The sequence below is a fragment of the Lissotriton vulgaris genome, chromosome 1_1 (assembly GCF_964263255.1).
Source record: "Lissotriton vulgaris chromosome 1_1, aLisVul1.2, whole genome shotgun sequence".
NCBI classification, from domain to species: Eukaryota; Metazoa; Chordata; class Amphibia; order Caudata; family Salamandridae; genus Lissotriton; species Lissotriton vulgaris.
Window position 1 is genome coordinate 1103032055 of NC_141685.1, and position 19453 is coordinate 1103051507.

Here is a 19453-nt window from a genome sequence, read left to right on the forward strand (position 1 = left end):
GTTTAGTCAAAAAATTACTAAAGGGTACCACTTTTTCCGGATCTGCGCTTGCTGGCGCGGAAAAAAGAACTGACGTCAGCACACGAGGGCGGCGTCTAAGTACTCCGGCGACGTCATCCCGGCGCCAACAACTCCGACGATGGATGCGGAGCCCCAGACGACGTCTACCGACGCGCAGGGGTACTGCTACACAAATATTTCCGGATCCAGACTGATGCCTGGGGATATTCTAAGGTACGGAATCTAATACTAACCTGTTTCTTTCTGATATAAAGGTTGTCTTCTTCCAGACATACCCCTCTTTCCAACGAGACATATTGAGTTCCCAATCTATGTTATGTAACATGGGAATTTCCCGTAATGGTTGATCATGTGTGAATGGTAGGTATGTCTCCCACCTAGTATTGTACATCTTCCAGGCATGAAGTCCCATCTGCATTATATGTGTTAGCCAAGGCAGATCTCCCTTGGCAAAATAGAGTCTGTGGGTAAGTTCACTCTGTGTCATCCAGCACTGCAGTAGCTGTCTGTTATTGCACCCCTTAGAAATAAACTAATTAAATTGAACAAAAAAGTTACTTACCAGTAGGAATAGTTAGGAGCTTCAAGAGTTTTTGCATGCTGTGGATCTATTCTGCCATCTAGTGGTGGGTGCAAAATCGTGTTTGCTCTCTTTTTTCTTCATGGGTATCATCGGCCACCATTTGGAGATAAGTTCATCCTCTCTGTGACATCAGATGCACGCCCCAGAAGTTCAAATGCATTATCTTAATCTTCAGATTATTTTTTCCTCTTTTGTGACTTCAGTAGATGTTGGAAACTTCCATTATCTTTATGTGCTGTGCACCTTGCCCGTTTGTCCCCAAACATATCCCGGAAGGCAGGTGGGTCGCAGGTGAATCCAGAAAACTCTTCAAGCTGCAAAACTACTCCTATTGGCGAGTAACCATTTCATTTTGCAGCACAAATCCTTTTCTGTAATTACGTGCTGTGAATTGATTTTGAAGATTTAGTTGCCTCCTTGGGTAAGTTGGGTTGAAATATGGTTGAGTTTGCAAACAGGTGTTGTAGTACTCTCTGTCCAACTTGTGCTTTCTTGTTTATCTGGATGTCCACACAAATGTTTTTTGTTAAGGTGTATGGGGATGACCACATTACAGCCGCGCAATGACCTAGATGCGCATGTTTGCTGGGAGGGCCAAGGTTGAAGCTTCTTCCTTGTGGAATGTGCCCTGGGCCTCGTTTGCATAGATTTCCCTGCCTATGTGTAGGGTTTGGATTGTCTTTACAATCCTTTGTATGAGGGTTCTCTTTGTTACTTGTGTGCCCTTGGTTGCTCTTGCAAAAGTGTCAAAGACTTGGTTCCCCTTATTTAGGGTATGTTCTTTTGCAGGTGTTACATGAGTGCTCTCCCCATGTCCAAGGTGTGCAGCGCTCATTTGGCCTGAATCTTTGTTTCCTGGAAGAAGGTCAGCAGCTGGATGCTCTGGCTGATGCAGAACTGTGACACTAAATGAGGTAGAAATTGAGAGGCATATTTACAAGCCCCCTGCGCCACCAGTACATCACTTTTCGTGACGTACTGGTGGCGTAGGGGGCTCCTCCATATTTACAAGGACAGGAAAAGCCACCCTGCAGTGACTTTTCCTCTCCTTGTAAATACGGCCCCTTCACATGCAGCACTTTGCGTTGAAGGGACGTTCCATGGGTGTTGCTGTGGGTGTTCCCATGCAACACCCATGGAACAAGACACATCTCCAGATTTACGAGAAATCATAAATCTGGAGATGTGTCTGAATGCTACGCCACCCTAGAGGTGGTGTAAGGAGGCGCAATGAGGAAAAATGTTCTCATGTCTCCGGGTTTTTTCCTCTTTCAATGCGTGCTGCATTCTACAGCACGCATTGAAAGAGGAAAACGCCTTTAATGATTGTTTTTGTGCAGAAAGGTGCTTCTTCCTGCACAAAAACAATCCCCTCAATGCGCAGGCATCCTTGCACCATGGTGCAAGGGTGCCTGCATCGGCGCTTGGTAGATGTTTGTGCTCCAGCAAATGGGAGAGCACAGGAATGCAACATATTCTTGTAAATATGTCGCATTCCTGTGCTCTGAAAGTGTCGCAGCGTGGCGCAGCCAAAGGGCTTGCGGTGCCACGCTGCGGCACTTTCTTGTAGATCTGCCCCAAAGGGTTTATTGTGGCCTTGTGGATTTGTAGTGTGTAGGTAGGGATCCAGGCTGGTGAGCGCCTGGAATATAATTAGTCTGCTATTAGTGAGGCTATTTTTAGAGTTAGGAACTTTAGTTCTGCTTTGTGCATAAGTTCAAAGGATTTTGTCATTAGCTGTGTGAATACAATGTCTACGCTCCACATTGGTGTTCCTCTTGGTGGACCTATGTTTTTTTAATCCTTCTACAAATTTCTTCACCCCTGGTAGGGTGAAGACACTGGTCCCTCCAAGTCTTCTGGGGAGCCCTTAGTGATGCATAGGTCAAGCTGCTGTCTAGAATGTGGGTGAGGTAAGTTAGCACCATACTGTCCTCTGTCATTATCTCTATTCTCTCCACCAGTTTATGTACCTGACTCCTTAGCCATGTAGCACTTTTGTGTACTCAGTTTTCTCACCTCCTTCAGGATTTCCATTGTCCTTGGGGGAAGCCTGAGGTGTCCAAACTCTAGGTACTCAGGAGCCAAGCAGCTAGGTTGAACGTTGTAGGTTCTGGGTGGCATATCATCCTATTCTTGCATTGTTAGCAAGTCTTGTTATGGCATCATAGGTATGTTAGGTTCTGTGGATGTCTCTAGTAGGTAGGAGTACAGGTCTGTCTGGGCCATTGCAGGGCGATGAGTGCCATCTGTTTGACTTTGTCTAGCACTATTGATCAGGGTAATCAGTGGAAAAGCATATGCAAATACCCTGAGTAGTTAACAACAGGGCAGTCCCCTTGGGCTGGTGGTGTGGGTATCTGCACCAGGCCTGGGCAGAGTTCATGGAATTTTGCTATGCGGAACTCCGTGAAGTTCTGAAAAAACTCTGCCACATCCATGGAGGTCTGCGTTCATGTGGTGGAGAGTGGTAAGTCACGGTGCTTGTGCTGATTTTTAGCACTAGGAGTTTGTCCCACACTGTAAAATCTGCAAGAAAAGCGCCACATGCAGCGCTGAAGGGTGCTGATTCTTTCTGCTGCTCGAGTAGCTGTTCTACTCGAGCTGCAGCTTCCTCAATGCGAGCTGTTACAAAAAAAGGGTCAACCCAAGGAGTCACTATTTGCGTGTTATAGAAAAGAGGGGTCCCAGAACATGAGGACAAATTAGAAAAATTATACAAAAGCAATCAATTTCACTTATTTAGGAACACAATGTTATTTATTCCCATCGTGTTCAAGGCATCTTAATGTGCATTTTCATTACATACTTTACAAAAATGGGTGCCCACAAAGGAGTGAAGGGGGTGGGGGTGAAGTGATTGGGATTAGTGCAATTTGGAGATGTGACAGGTCAAGTATATAATCTTTTTGTGCAAAACACAATAAATAGTGGCTTCACAGGGGAACCATGCAAGAATACATCATATTTCTTATTTTCATTGCCATCCCGTTTATAACCAGTGTTGCGAATCACACTTGCGTCAGGTGGCGGTGGAATGATGGTCTACGTTTTGACCCTGGGGTGGTAGGGTTGCTATCCCTTACAGAGCGGGTCTTCTTCAGGACGAAGGGGAGTGCTGGGCAGAAATCCTAGAAGGAACAATAATGGAGCCATCAATGAATGTGTCCCAACTGGGATCATGAACGCACAAGAGGGTATATCTAGAAGCTTATTGATGTGCCCATGTAGTTGACATAGGCGAAAAACCATTCTCTATTTTAGCGAAGGCAAATATATTTACAACCAGTCTCATACACAGACAAAGACGACTCACATGTGCGCGATGCGCAGGCGCTGAGATGCCTCTAACGCTGTGAAAATCAGGGAGATCGGGCCTTGTCTAAAAATAAATACAAGAGGCTTATCTATACACAGGGGTACCAATACGATAAGGTAGTATCACAACCAGCTATACAGACTGATCAATTACCTGTCATGAGAAATGGCAGGCTAGGAATGGACACGGTCAGTCACACCGCTTGGGCTGTGAAGAGAAAGGGGGGCAAGGGTAAGATTAGAGGAAAGGAGCCACCTGGGTGACTGTTCAAAAGGGGGGACAGGCGGGCCAAACGGTTACCTGAGCATGGGCTCCTCTCTCGCCGCTCCAAACTGCCAGAGGTCTACTGCTGTAGAGAGCGACTGGTGCTGGAGCCGAAAATAACTTCCGGACTAAGCGGTCACGTGTCTTGCCTGAAAACGTCAGAAAGGGAGAAAAGACTGGCGTGATGGTTGCTAAGGCAACCATATCATCAAGCCGATCAAACAATCACCGCATGATGGGTGCTGTGCAGTCACCACATAATGTAAAGGACGACTGGTGCAGAAATGGATTATGTTGACGTTGTTAACACTCAAAGTTAGGATAAATGCATTACCAACGCGTAACTACCGTGTGGAGTGTGAGAAGCGTATTTACAAAAGGCCAGTGATATTACCCACCTCCTTAGCATTGTCAGAGTTACCGTGTAGCTACCACACAGAGTACTATAAACGGTAGGTGACACACAGTTGTCCACATCATACCGGTCTGTTAACCTTATTGTTACTGTATAGTGATGGTGCACGAATGGTAGTTGTCCTTGTTACCATGCGTTGGCCCCGCATATTCTTAAGAGTGAGGGGTAAAAACAGGGACCTTTGCTGATATAGTGCCTTATAAGCGCGTAACTACCACGTAGGGTGTTGAAAGCGTTATTACAGGAGGCTAACCGCATTGACTTAAGGTACCGTGTAGCTACCACACAGGGTGCTATGAACGATAGTGAATGAACAAAGTACATGGTTTATAAATCTTTACTTAGGGAAAGAAAAGACGTGTACCTACCGCGCAGGGTGGTAAAGACAGTCTAGAGTTGGAGGAGCAGAGTAGAGGAAAAAGAGTGTGTGTGATTCTGGAGAGGTCATATAAATATTCATTGTACTGCCAATTGAGCGAAACTACTGTCCATTTCGTTAAGCCCATTATTGATGGAGTTGAAAAATGTTATCCACTTGAGTACACGTGTATTGAGCAGAGGGCCAATGTTGCCACCCCTGGGTCCACTACGCACTGCTTCACAGAGTTTTTCGGAAGCCATGTGAAGCAGTGAAAAACTCCACAACACCGCAGACGGAGCAGAACTTGTCACCCACCCCTAATCAGGGCTTGAAGTCTTGGCATTTTGTGTTTTCTTGGCTCGCGACCAGGTCTATGCTTGGTGTGTCCCATCTCCTGAAAATGCGAACAAGCACCTCTGGATTTAGCTCTCATTCATGACATTGTTTGATTGTCTTCTTCCGAGTTTTATTTAGGTGCAATCTATTTCTATAACTCTTGTACTAATTTGGGTAGTTAGAACTTTGTCCCTTCTTGTTTGTTGAGGTAGAACATTGTTTTTGAGTTATCCATCTGGATCAGCACTGTCTGTCCCTTTATGTGTGTCTGGAAGACCTTCAGTGCTAGGAAGATTGTCCTGAGATCCAGGAGGTTTATGTGTTTTACTGTTTCCACCAGGCTCCACAGACTCCTGACCTTTAGGTTGATGTTACATTCCTTCTTTTGCTTCTTTCTGAACCTTTGCAGTGACAACCACTAGATCCTCCCAGCTAGATGTGGCATTTGCTCTTTGTTGCAGAAGCATTTCTGTATGCCAGTGCAGAGTACCGCAAACAACAGACACAAATTAGCCTACTAGTCAATCTGCATAGTCTTGCCTGCAATATGAGTGAGATTCAAGATGCCTTCTTACCCATTAGTTTCATTACTGTCCTCACTGTCCGAGACTGACCATTCTGGAAACGGTAAGCTTTCTCTGTTATCTCCTTTGCTCTTTTGGGTACTGGGATGACATGTGCAGTGTTTGAGTTCAGTGTCATTCCTAGGAATAACTTCTGATCTGGGTGCAGAGATACTTTCTAGTGGTTTATGTTGAATCCTGTCAGTGTGGAGATGAGTGTTTATATGTTCAGCTGGAACTTCTGTCTCAAACCCAGTCTCAAAGCCAGTCGTCTAGGTTATGGGTGGTCGTGTATGCCTTGGCTATTCGAGTGTGTAGCCACAAGGCATTTTGGGAACACCCTTAGTGCTGATTTAATGCCAAAGGGTAGCTTTATGAATTGGTGGTATACATTGTCTATGACAAAGCTGAGGCACTATCTGTGGCTTTTGTTTATTGGTGTTTGTAGGTAGGTATCCTTCAGGTGAATAGTGGCCTTGTAGTTCCCTTTCTTAAAAGTGGGATCACTCCTTGTAATACTGTAATCGTGTACTGTTTTCTTTCCTATGACATTGTTTAGATATCCTAGATACAGTATTGGTTCCAGCATGAGGTCCTGCTTTGGAACTAGGAAGTATGCTGAATACATGCCTCTTCCGGCCTCCCGCTGTTGGATTGTTTTTATGGCTAGCTTTTAATAAACTTTTTGACTTCCTATCATAACTGTATGACCTCTAATTCCCTTTATAATCTGCTTTTAGGGTGGTGGGGGCAAGTGGTTTCTTGCTGAGTTCTCTGCAGTAACCATGTTTTACTATGTTTAGTATCGAATTGTCTGAGGTGATTGAGCTTCACTCTTAGAGGAATACTCCTATCCTTCCCTCTACTGGTGTTCTCTGGTGGGGTAGTGGATCAAAGGAGTTACTTGCTTGCTTGGCCCCCTTTTCCTGCAGGCGGCCTCTCCCTCGCAGCTCTCTGAAAAAGGCTGTCTTGCTGGGTCCTGCCACTGCTGGTGCACGGGCTGATGCACCGCCTGCTGGCAAAATCCCTGTTGTTGCTGTTCTAAGCCTGGTTGAAAACTTCTCCTGCCAGCTGGTGTCCTGGTGGGCATGCCTCCTTTCTTGAAGGATCTCCTAAACTACACCCACCTATTGGCTTAACAGTCTCATTGTCTCTTTTTTTTAATTTGCTGTAGTGCCCCATCCACAGCCGATCTGAGAGGGCTTCTTCGATGAAGGGCATGCTGATCACTGATGCCAACTATTTTGTCTTGAATCCTGACATCCTTCGACAGGCATGTTTCTTGAGGATTGTGCCTGTGCACATTTACCTGCTTGCTGTGTTTGCTGCATCAAGTGTTGACTTGAGGTAGGAGATGGTGATGTTCCTGGCCTCCTGGATGACAGTCTTTAATCTCTTCTTGGATTCCTCAGGAAGAGGTTACAGGAGACCCTCCATCTCATCCCACAACACGTGGCAATAGTGTTTGATGAGGGCATGAAGTTGGCAATTCTCCATTGTGTTGCTGCCTCTCTTTCCATCTTCCAGCCCTCAATGCCCATCCTCTTGCTCTCCTTACTTGGTGGTGGCTTGGTCGATGTTGGTGTATTGGCCCTTTCCCTGGATTTTACCATGATTATGGAATTCTCTGGTACATTTTCCTTGATGTATTGAGGTTCCTGTGTGAAATGCTTAGATTTCTTCTCCAACTGGAGAGTCACAGTCCTTGCTGTATCAGTCTTCCAAACTTCCACCTTACCCTGGTCCAAGATGCTGTGTAGCAATGGGCAGGTACAGATTTGCCTTTTGTGTTGACAGGAGTGTTTTGATGAGGAAACATCAATCCTCCATCTACTTCTCTAGTTGTATCCCATTATTGTCTGTGGCTTTCTTGAAAGCCATTGGAGCTGGACAGCTCATCCAGTGGTGAGAGCTCCGAGGTATAGATGCCTTTCTTGGGGAATTTGGCATCAAGATCCTCCCACATCTCTTCTTCGTAATTGAAGAATTCTCATGATCCCCTTTATATGGCTCTGGTGTTGAAGGTGCCTTGAGGTCCAGTTGATCGGAATCTATTTCTCTCTACTTCAAGTCATCAAACTCCTTTCTTTGTAGGGGTGCCAACATTTAGACTTTAAGCCAATGTTTCCTTTACACAACCTCGAGCACCTGTTGTTTAGCTTTGACCATTAGTAGTGCCATCCTTTTCAGGGTCTTCAATTCCTTTGCATCAATGGTTGATTGAAAGGGGGACCCCATAGGTGTCCTAGGGTCGGAAACTGTGTGAATCCTGTTGTTTTTGCAGTCTTTCGACCATCAAGTATTTCAATGTCGAGGTAGACTTTATGGAACCCAGAGCCCATGCATTTTGGGGGCTTTGTTACCTTTTACGCTTATTTCTTTCTACACATTTGGCTGCTCTGGTCGCAGCCTCTAACTTCTAAATGTTGATGAGGCTTTCTTCTGCATTTTCCTCTCCTCCATCTGCCAGCTCAACTTTCTTGATGTTTTCCTCTTCTTTGTCACTGGAGAGGACAAAGTCCTTTAGAAACTTATGTGCCCTCTTTGTGTCGGCTATAGCATCTTGTGCCAGGTGCTGTTTAAGTATAACCTTCAACATCTTCAGGACAAATTCTGGTCAGATTGCAGTCTTTTGCACTGTGGTCCTTCGGGAGGCACTAGTTGCAGTCTTCAGGGAGATCTCTCTGTGTGAACTTGTGGTGGCAGTAGGGGGAGAATTTAAAAAGGGCGTTTTCCAAATCCCCTTGATGCCTCTCTCCTCTGCATTCTCGGGCCACCTGGTGTTCACCGGTGGGATCCCCTGTTAGAGCTGAGAAGGCTCCCTTCCTCTGCTACTCAACCTTTCATGGTCTCTAGTGATCTTTGATGTTTTCAGTGGAAATTCATCAGTGTTCTCAGCTCCTCTGTTGTGCTTCCAGACCCAATGGCTGAAAAAAGAATTTGAAGATGGCAACCACACACAGGAAATTTCAGGGCAAACCTTTGACATCACACAGAGAATGGACTTACCACCAAATGGTTGTAGATGATTCCCAGTAGGAAAAAACAAATAAAATATAGAAGATTCATGATTCCAGACCCAGTCACTAGATGGAGGAATAGAATGGACAGCATGTGAATCCAAGGATTCTTGCTGCAAAATATTATTTCCCAAGGGATTCTATTTTAAGTCCATACCTCCTTTCTTCACTATTGTGAAGGTGTCATACTATCTGTGGTTGGCCATGTGTGATGCTGGACTTACTCCTCCTCCTTTTTGGCAGTAGTAACTTACAATTGTAAGATTGGTTGCACCGCCTGTTTCAGGGGGTGGAGACATTTAATTCTATACTTTTGAGTATTCATAAGTGTAAAGGCAAATTTGCATGTGTAATTTACTCACAAGTGTAGCGAAGAAAACTGCATATGCATTACTTTATTAACTTGTACTACAACTTGCTTCTCTTAAGATACAGGCCATTGCACAAGAAGGTTATAATGCACTCACCGTAACCCCATAGTTAATGTCATACCACAGATATATAGCCTATATGGTATTATGAAAACATGTATTTTAATACCTTTTTTGGTGGCTTGTTGGCTCTATTGCGCTAAACCCCGGGGTGTAGTTTTGACTCTAGGACTGTTATTGGATTGACAAAAGTTACAAGAGGTGGCAGAACTTGCAATCATTTTGGTTGAGAATGTGAGTCTGGTGGCTAAGAATAATAGCAGGCCCTGTCGGATGTGGGAACCTCACCTGGGTAGCTTCCATAGCAGCACCGTAGAACCTCTGCTCATTCAGCCACTGCAAGATCCCACTGGTCTTCTCAAATCTCTTTATACGTATAAGGGCAAGGAGAGCATACGAAGAGGCTTCAATGGTGAACAGCTTATCTGCAGGAACATTCCAATGGGTTCCCCCTGCAAACAATCATGAAAAGGTGATTAGTAAGTTCTTGATTGTGTGTGGCTCAGAGAAAGTCAGCCTCCTTTGATTTTGTTCTGCTCTCATCCCATTTGCTCAGTCATGGAGAGATGGCAAGACTTTACGATTCTGTAGTTGGACCCAGATTACAGGTATAAATTCGAAACATGGACATAACCATTATCACTGAGCCTTTTCCAAAAGCTTCATAGGCTGCAGCCGGTTAGAATACTGTAATGACTGATTTCCATATGAAGCTTACAAATATTTAAGGATAGGAATGGGATGTAGGTTGGGCATCACTAATTGTTTACAGAGTTCAGTGCATCAACTGTCCTCTTACTAGAGAAAATGGGGCCCTCACATCTAGAGACCTTCACCTAAGATGTCTTTATCATGGTCGCTCAACAGTCAATTCCATTATTTACTCCTCTCTTGGCTGCTCATTCACCTTCTCTAGCACTCTTGCTCAACTGCTCTTGAAAATGATTCTTGATCTTTTGTTTAAGTTTCTCACCATCATTGTTGCTTATATCCCTTGCTCTTCAGCTCTCTCTTTCACTAAATTGGTATCAAGCCCACTCTCTTACTCTTACCTATTTTCTCCTCTCATTTCATATCCTCAGTTAGTGCAGCAAGCCGCGGCTACTTACCTGTTGACATATCCATGAGTTTTTTGACATCAGGAAGTTTGTTGACCATTGCCAACGCATAGGCAGTTATAGCTACAGCATAGGGGGTGGTAAGGGTTGGGTACTTCTTCAACAAGTAATCAGAAGCTTTCTGAATACTTTTGTCCAAACTCTAATAGATAAACAGATGGAAAGATGAAGCAGCAATGTAAATGCAGTCAGCATTAGAGCATTGGTCCCAACAGAAAAGCATCAATGTGATCAAATAGATAAAGAAAAAGCAAATAAAATAGCTAGTGTTTGCTGGCTTTGTGTATTTTGCAAGGCCACCTTAACCACCATCATTTGCCAGCTTTAATTTGATTTGATGTTTTCATTTTAATTATTTTGCATCTCCTTAATGTAACACACCACAATAGTAGGTCCCACCTGAGTGTTTATCCTGATGCAATTTACACTTATAAAAAACAAGATTAAACATAGAAAAAATACACTAACAATAATTATTGATACAACAAGAATACTTCATTGAGGTTCCTATATTTAAAGTCCAGATCCTGGTTGTGCCAATGGCAATGTATTTGGATCAAACATAAAAATATTTATTAAAATGAGGCGCATTCCAAACCCAAAAAATAATCATGGTGCTGTATGTCCTATCCCAGGATAAACAGCACCCCAGGGGGCATATGTACAACCCCCTATCGCCACCATAACGTCACCTTTATGGACCTTGTGGTGGCGATGGTGGCCTTGCCTTATATACAAGGCAGCGTCAATCCACTTAACGTGGCATAACGCTGCCTTGTACATAAGGCACCCTTTCACGCTATGGTTAGCGTGAAAGGGGCATGCAGTGAGTGTTGTGGTGGGCGTTCCACCGCAACACCCATTGTATTTGACGCTGCCCCCTATGTACATGGGTGGCGTACATAGGAGGGAGTGACAAAATGAAGACTAGGAAAATCCTGGTCTTAAATTGGCGAAACGAGGAGAAATGCATTATTTCTCCTTGTTTTTGCTTTTTCAAGTATGCTGCCTTGTGCAATACAACAGGAAAAAGCAAAATGCCATGGTTTGTTCATATACAGGAAGATGTCCCTTCATGTACATGAACAAACCGTTTAAAAAAATGCCATTTTGTAACTTTCATGTGTGCTGCTTCATGCAGCACACATGAAAGTTACAAAATGGCTTCCTTTTTGTTTGGGTCGCCTTACAATGGAATTCATGGAATTCAAAATATAAAGCACTTTTGAGGCCTGCCTGTATCTTATTACCATCCCGCAGGATAGAAAATTGAACATTCTGTTTTGATTAGGCTGTCTTCCTGTGAATTCCTTCACAGCTACTTTGCACCAGCACTCGTCCACTACCCAACATTGTCCGGGCTGTGCTGCAAAGGCTGAAACAATTGGCCACATTTTCTTTGCTTGTCCACTTTATAACTATGCAAGAATTCAGTGGCTATCCCCAGTTTGCAGGTCATTAGGAACCCGTTGCCATCAGGAAGCACTCCGCATCCTTAAATCGGACTGTAGGCCTTTTGTAACATGTGGTGTTGCAAAGTATTTGGGTAAAATGTGGATAATCTGAAGGTTTGCGTGCATGACACTATAATCTGCTTTCTGTAATTGCTATAAAAGAGTTATACTATGCTTATAATATCCATGTATTGCTACTATTTGTAAATTGACCAAATCTGATTATCTTCGGATCCATTTCTTAAATATGTGACACATGTTCTTATAATAATAATGGATTTTATTCTTTTAGAATATGTTTTACTCCATCAGTTGTGTTTAATATCCTTTTAGCATATATGCATCGGTTAATGATGGTTTATTTAATGTGTAATGATGGATTGATGTATTGCAAGCATTCGCACTTAAATGGTTGTAATGACTGAATAAAGTTTAATGAATGAATGAAAGTTATTAAAATCCAATTCAATGTGTAGTTAGATTTTTGATAAATATTCAGGAAAAGTAACTTTTAGAGATGTACCCACTACCTGCTTGAACTGCATGAAGGCTAATTAGCATAAGACTCTTTCTTACTGATGGAGCCATACACCAAACAGGCAAATGCATTGACAGGAACCACCGTCACGGCGGTACGTGCCAGTGCTTTATGAATGACTGCCAGTTTCTTGGTCATTTTTATATTTGGCAGGCAAAGTAGTCTTGGCCTGCCAGATGTAAAGTCCTTCTCTAGGCTTATGAAGAATACTCCCTCCACGAAAACCAAAATCGGGCCTTTAGAAGTCTTTCTGGGAGAATCTTGTTATCAGTGAGACAGGCTGCCCGCTGCATCTGACCAAGGGCTCGAGGACGACGGGGTGCTGCTCAGCATTTGCTTCGGTGAAATCCTCCACATTGGGACTTAAAAGTGGAAAGTCAAGTTGCTTTCAGCTGGGCAAACCAACAAGGTGAATCAAATTGGTGATATGAGTGTGGCTGTGGACATCACGCCTCATCAGCCAGGCTAGCTTGAATCCAATGGCTCAGTGAGCACCGGACCCAAATCTGGGCATACCCTTCCTAATTAGGGTGACAAAAGCAAAAGGAACAAATGCAATGTCCATCAATTGTTCTTTTTGCATTTATCACCCGAGTGGGACGTTATGACCAGGCTTGGGTCCCGTGCTCTCCATGCCAATGGAGTCAAACTAGCATGGCTGATGAGGAGTGTTACCCAGAAACTGGCCCTAGGATGCTTTTTTTCCAGTCCAGGGAGGACCTTGCCTGGCAGTTCGGACTAGATTATCCCCATGGGGAACAGGGTCAAGACTGATTTGCATATGACTGGGATTAAACTGGAATGACATGGGGAGAAAATAAACGATGGCTTTAGACTCAGTTCTCTGTACTGGGATGAATGCCTGACATTATTCAGCATTCTGTCCATCAATTGTTCTTTTTGCATTTGTCACCTCAAATGGGACCGGTATGCCCAGACGTGGGTCCCATTCTCTCCATGCCACTGGAATCAAGCTAGCATGGTGGATGAGGGGTGTTACACCGAAACAGGTCCCAGGATGCTTTTTTCTGGTCCAAGGAGCACCTGGCCTGGCAGTTTGGAATGGACTGTTCCCATGGGGAGCAGGGTCAAGACTGAATTGCATATGGCTGGGTTTGAACTAGAATGGCATGGGCAGCAACAAAATGATGGATTTAGGCCCAGATCTCTGTACTGGGGTGAATGTCTGACATTGTTAATCATTCTGTCCATCAATTGTTCTTTTTGCATTTGCCACTCTAAGGGACCCACACACAAATTCCACTCATACTGCCATTGCAGGCTGTGTGACAAGGTGCAAACCGTGGGTGGAAACATGCCATGGCATGGCATGGCTCAACAAACTCCTGTGTGCAATGCCAGTCACTGCTTTTAATACATGTTACTAACCCTTATAGCAGGCTTTTGAGACCTAAGGCAGGGTGCACTATATTTTATATGAAGACCTATCTGCAAGAGTAGAAGTGCCCATGTGATGCCTAGCTTTATAACTAGATATTGCAAGTAAACAGGGAATCCATCTTAAGGATTGTACTGGGAACCGGTAAAAATTAGTTATCCAGCTACATAATGACTTCACGGAAACCTATGGTATTTGGTATAAAACACCTCTTATTAATAAACCTACAGTGATTCCAGGTACGGATTTATTAATACATGCACTCAGAGGTTACCTTAGACACATTATTAGACCTGGTCTAATAATGTGTTTTCTGACAGGACTCTTCCAGCCTGCTCCCACAGTGAGGTTTTTTTACCCCCTGCAGGTGAAAACAATGGTCAGGAACAATGCCTTCTCTCGCAGGACGTTTTACCACCTCCTCCAGTGGGAAGGCTAGTGGATTAGTATGTCAAGGTCAGAGGCATTAATGACCTCTGTCGCCTTGGATATGCAAGCCTGGCTTCTTCGAGACTTGGAGGATGCCACCCCCTGCCAGAGGCCCATTTGGCACCTGGACAGGCGGGAAATTAGATAGTTAGGAGGCGTGTTGCACTGCCAGTCTGGACACACCTCTGGGGTGAGCAGCCTAAAGTGAGCACAAAAGAAAGAATTAAACCATCTTGTGTGTAGTGTATTTAGGAACTCTGGGACAGGGTGCATCCTGGGAAGTGGTCATCTAGGGGGTATAGTGATCCCAGTGATAAGTAGCCCATTGGCTAATACCCTTTAATACTCCTAAAGTGAGTATTTTGGTGGTCCCCTGTCACAAGGACTTCTGATTCATATGCTTGAAGAAGGGCAATGAAGAGCACACAACATGAGAACTGAGGACTACCCCATCACTTATGGCAGAACCCTGCCTTGCTGTTGGATCTCGACAATTGCTTGGACCCGGCTCATCAAAAAAGCTGTGTCAGCTCCCAAAGCTGTTGAGGACCGACCCAAGACTTCATCTTGCCAGCAAGATCTCCCTTGGAGCAGAGGGGCTGCTTCTCTGTATTTGCAGGAACAAAAAAAGAATCTGTGTTGCTAGCCATCAGGCCCACCGAAGGAGCAGCATGGCAGGAGAAGGTCTTCATGTATCAGGTAGTCAGATCTGACTCCCTCCCAAGATGGAGATGCCAGTGCCACCAGGAGCTGCCCAGCACTAAAGCCATGGGTACCAGAGCACATGCAGCAACCAAGACATGTTGGTGGTCCAATCTGGACACCACCAGCACAAAGCCAGAGCTACCATCAAAGAATATCAGGATCCACAAGGCAAGCATACAAAGTGGCCCTGCTGCTGTGTGTTCCCCTTTCACCAGGACACCGATACAGAGGTTGAGCACCTGACCACTGCAACTAAGAAAAGCACCACTGCACTCAAGACCTACAGGCCACTTGAACCAATGGTGCCCGCAGGGCCAATAAACCCTCTAGAGCTGAACCCCCCTTTGGATTTGCTGGATTCATATCCCAGTCTCTAGCTCCAGCCTCTTTCTGCAGTAAACCAAAAACCACATGAGCTTCCCGCAGCATGACCCCTCCGGACAAAGCACCACTGCACATGTGCACCCCCAGTCCGAGTTCCAGTGAACTGAAGGTTTCCCTGAGTTCCAGAGACCCTCGAGACCTGAGCCCCCTTGTAGGTTCACCAGGACTAGCCCCCCCATCCCTGCTTGCAGCCTCTTAATTAGGACCACTTCCCATCAACTTAAACATGACCCCTGGTGCTTAAAATCACCTCTGCACCTGGACGCCCCAGATTGGAGTGAGGTGACCTGTTGGTGCTGACTTGGGTCTTGCCCCATACTCACCTTAGGTCCAGAGAAACAGTCCTGTAAGCCATTGACAATTGACCGTATGCAGTATATGTTTTTCTTCATAGGATTACATTATTGCGTTACTCTGCAAATACAAAGCCTTTTCAATTTCTTGGAAAATTACTATTTCAAAAAAGTACTAACCCTGCTATAATGATCTTGGTATCTAAACTCACATAAAATCAGTGTGATTTTTCAAATTGTTGTTGGATTTTTTTTGGTGTGCAGACAGAATATTGAGTAAAAAATATCGAGATTCACAAATATCGAGTCATAAATATCGTGGCTCAGAAATTTCGACAGCAAAAATAAGGTGGTCAAGAATATCGACTTAAGGTAAGTAATATTACAATAGACAGAGGGGTTGAGGCAATAGAAGACCGCACTTTCCAACAATGATATTATGGGTTGAAAATGAAATATTTTCAATAGTGCAACGACCCTTGAAGTACAGCCCCGCTCTACTCTAAATGGAATAACTTCCAAAGCAAAATAACAAACAATGGTTCAGCACTCAAGATTAGTGGATATATGGTGTAAAAATGCAAATGAAATACAGTAAACGTTTTTTCATTAACAACCACAGTAAACATGGTGCAGTTGTATGCAACAAATGAATAATGTAGATGTCAAAACATTTTCTTTCTTAAGTTGTTCTTTAATAATTTTCTTCTCATAGAAAAATACATCAATGAATGAGAGAAAAAACCCAGATGTCATCTGGAAGCAGACGCCATGAATGTGACATATTAGAGGAACAAATGTATTCCAATCCCTGTTCTGTTTGAATTGACAAAGCTTGGATGTTGTTTATGCCAGCACATATTAGGGAACTGGTGACTCTCATGTATAATTTAAAGCTCTAAAGAAGAACTGTGGGGACAAAACGCGTTGGCTACTGGGCTTTATCTCTCATTCCTTGATGCATTTTTCCATGAGAAGATAACTAATAAAAAACAACTGAATAATTTTTTTGTTCAACATCTACATTGTTTATTTGCTGCATAAAAATACATCGTGTTTACTGTGCTTGTTATGAAAAAACATTTACTGAATTAAGATAAGTAACAGATTTAAAAAATATCAAACTGTTTAGTATCATTTACAAAAATATAGTTGTTAAGAAAATCGATTTTTAAATGAATGTTATGTATTTTAGCATATATTTTAAATGTATGTGATGTATGTTTTTTTGTATAAGAAGTGTTTGTATTTTTAATATATGTGTTACATTTTTAGTAGTTAGTGAGTTTTTTATTTGAATTTTGCATTTTTATTTCCATAGCTGGTTGTGGGTTCATAGGGGAATAGGGTGGGAAGTCATTTAATTCTATTCATTTAATTGATTATTTCTTATTTATTAATATTTCTTTAATTGATATGTTATGGTGTTAAATGTGTAAAGTAATGTATTGATAATTAATTAATAATTAGTTATGGTTAATTGTAATGAATTAACTAGTAATTATGGTAATTGTGTACTTAATTTGAGGTGTGTGTTGTAGTCTTTATAGGTTCAAAGGGTGGGAAGTCATTTATTTTTTAATTGATTAATTATTAATTTGTTGTTACTTTTATTTAATTAATTGGTAATTAATTAGGGTAATTGTGTAATTAATTTTAGGTGTGTGTTTTGGTGTTTATATGTGTAAAGGGTGGGAAAGAATTTATTTTTAATTTATGTATAATTAGTTGGTTGTTAATTAATTATAAATATTAATAAGTAATTAATGATGGTAATTGTGTAATACATTTTAGGTGTGTGTTTTGGAGTTTATAGGGGAAAGGGTGTAAAGTAGTTTATTTAGTTTTTTATTAATAATTATTTGTAAGTTGATACTAATTTAACTAATTAAACATTTATTATGGTAATTGAGTAATTAATTGTAGGTGTGTGTTGTGGTGTTTACATGGGTAAAGGGTCTGAAGTAATTTGTGTTTAAATATTTAATATACAGTTGTTAATTAATGTTAATTATATGATATTTGTTTTAGGGTAATTGTTAATTTTGTTGTGTGTTGTATTTATCTTGAAAGGGGTAATGGATGGGTATTAAATACATTTTAATTACTTTAGAATTAGTTATTAATAGAAAAAGTTTTTAATTTAAAAAAAGATTTAATTGTGTTTTTTTATAGTTTAATTAAGGTATGGGATGTGGACATTAAAGTCTTAAAGTGTGTGTAGTTAATTAATGTTTATTTGGTTCTTTTTATTCATAATATTTTCTGAATTGATTATTAATTATGTAAATTATGGAAGTACGTTTATTTAAAAATGTTGAAGTGTGTTGTTATTGGTGTGGTGTTATAGGGTAGGAAATAAATTGATAACATTTATGCATTAATTAATGTTTCTTGTAGGTATTTTCTAGTTTAAAATATTTTTTTTAAATGAATTTATTACTTGATGGTATATAATATCTGTAGGTATTTGTTATATGTATTTAGTATTATATGTTTTCTTTTTATAGATTTAATATATTTTGTTTGAAATTTTCTAAATATTATTTATTTATTGTTGTAATATTTTTTCTAAAAAAAATAACTGTTGCAGTGTGAATAATAATTTGTGCCTCTTCGTTAGCCAACACTTTCCCTACTGTTTCACTCATTGGAGTGGGAATAGTCGTTTTTGCCTCTTCCGAATCCAACACTTTCCCTACTGTTGCACTCACTGGAGTTGGAATAGTAATTTTTACCCCTTTGCAACTTAACACTTTCCCTACTGTTGTACTCACTAGAGTTGGAATAGTACATTGATTTACTCCAATATCCAACACTTACTCTACTCTACTGTTGCACTCACTGGGGTGGGAATAGTAATATTTACCCCTTCACTATCCAATACTTTCCACACTGGAGTGTGAATAGTAAATGTCACCCCTCCACTATCCAACACTTTGCACTCCCTGAAGTTGGAATAGTCATTTTTACTCCTTTGCTATACAACACATTCCCTATTGTTGCACTCACTGGAGTGGGAATTGTATTTTTTACCCCTCGGCTATCCAACACTTTCCCTACTGTTGCACTCACTGGAATAGTAAATTTAATCACTCCGCTATCCAACACTTACCCTACTTTTGCACTCACAGGAGTGGAAATAGTTATTTTTGCCTCTCCGCTATCCAACACTTTCCCTACTGTACTGTGAAATTTAAGTTTAAATATTTTGTAATAGTTTAATGTTTTAATTTGTTATAGAATTGTGTTTTTAATCATTGATATATATTTTTCATTTTATATAATTTAGTCTTTTAACATAAATTAAAAGTAATAGTTTATTACTTGTTTTAAAGTAAATATATATATACATAATTATGTTTGTGTGTTTATCTGTTTTTTACGTTTATTTGTCATATTTTATTAAAATGTATATACAATTTGTTTTATTTTGCTGAAATAAAATTACATTTTTAATATATTTATTATATGTTCTTTTATTTTTTATTTATATAAAAGTCGTTATTTTATACATATATATTTTTTACATCTATACTTTTTACTTTGATGTTTTTTATTCAATATTTTTGTACTTACCTGTTTAAGAATTGGAGTCAAACCACGTGGCCGCAGTGGGCCAAGACTTGGCTGGCCCTTGCGGGTGGGGTAGCCAAGAGAAACATTTCCCGAGCAGGGGAAGCAGAGACAGACCCTACTGTTACAGCCTGGAAAAGAGACCTGGACTGGTGTTGTGGGGCGGAGTGGGTTATCTACCTGAGCCGGGGCTGCCCTTGTAAAGGGGAAAGGATCTGGACTGGAGTGCATGGACCGAATATAG

At 41.7% G+C, this 19453-nt stretch overlaps 1 protein-coding gene across 2 annotated transcripts in view; it reads right to left on the reverse strand.

Moving 5' to 3' along the window:
- LOC147748681 (A.superbus venom factor 1-like) overlaps nucleotides 1–19453 on the reverse strand; it is a 1130076-nt gene that overhangs the window by 356776 nt on the left and 753847 nt on the right. For both annotated transcript variants that reach the window (XM_086963555.1, XM_086963554.1), the window contains exons 28-29: nucleotides 10423–10573; nucleotides 9602–9765 (exon numbers count right to left, since the gene is read on the reverse strand). In XM_086963555.1, the coding sequence (XP_086819681.1) occupies nucleotides 9602–9765; nucleotides 10423–10573 (315 nt within the window). The remainder of the gene's footprint in view (nucleotides 1–9601; nucleotides 9766–10422; nucleotides 10574–19453) is intronic.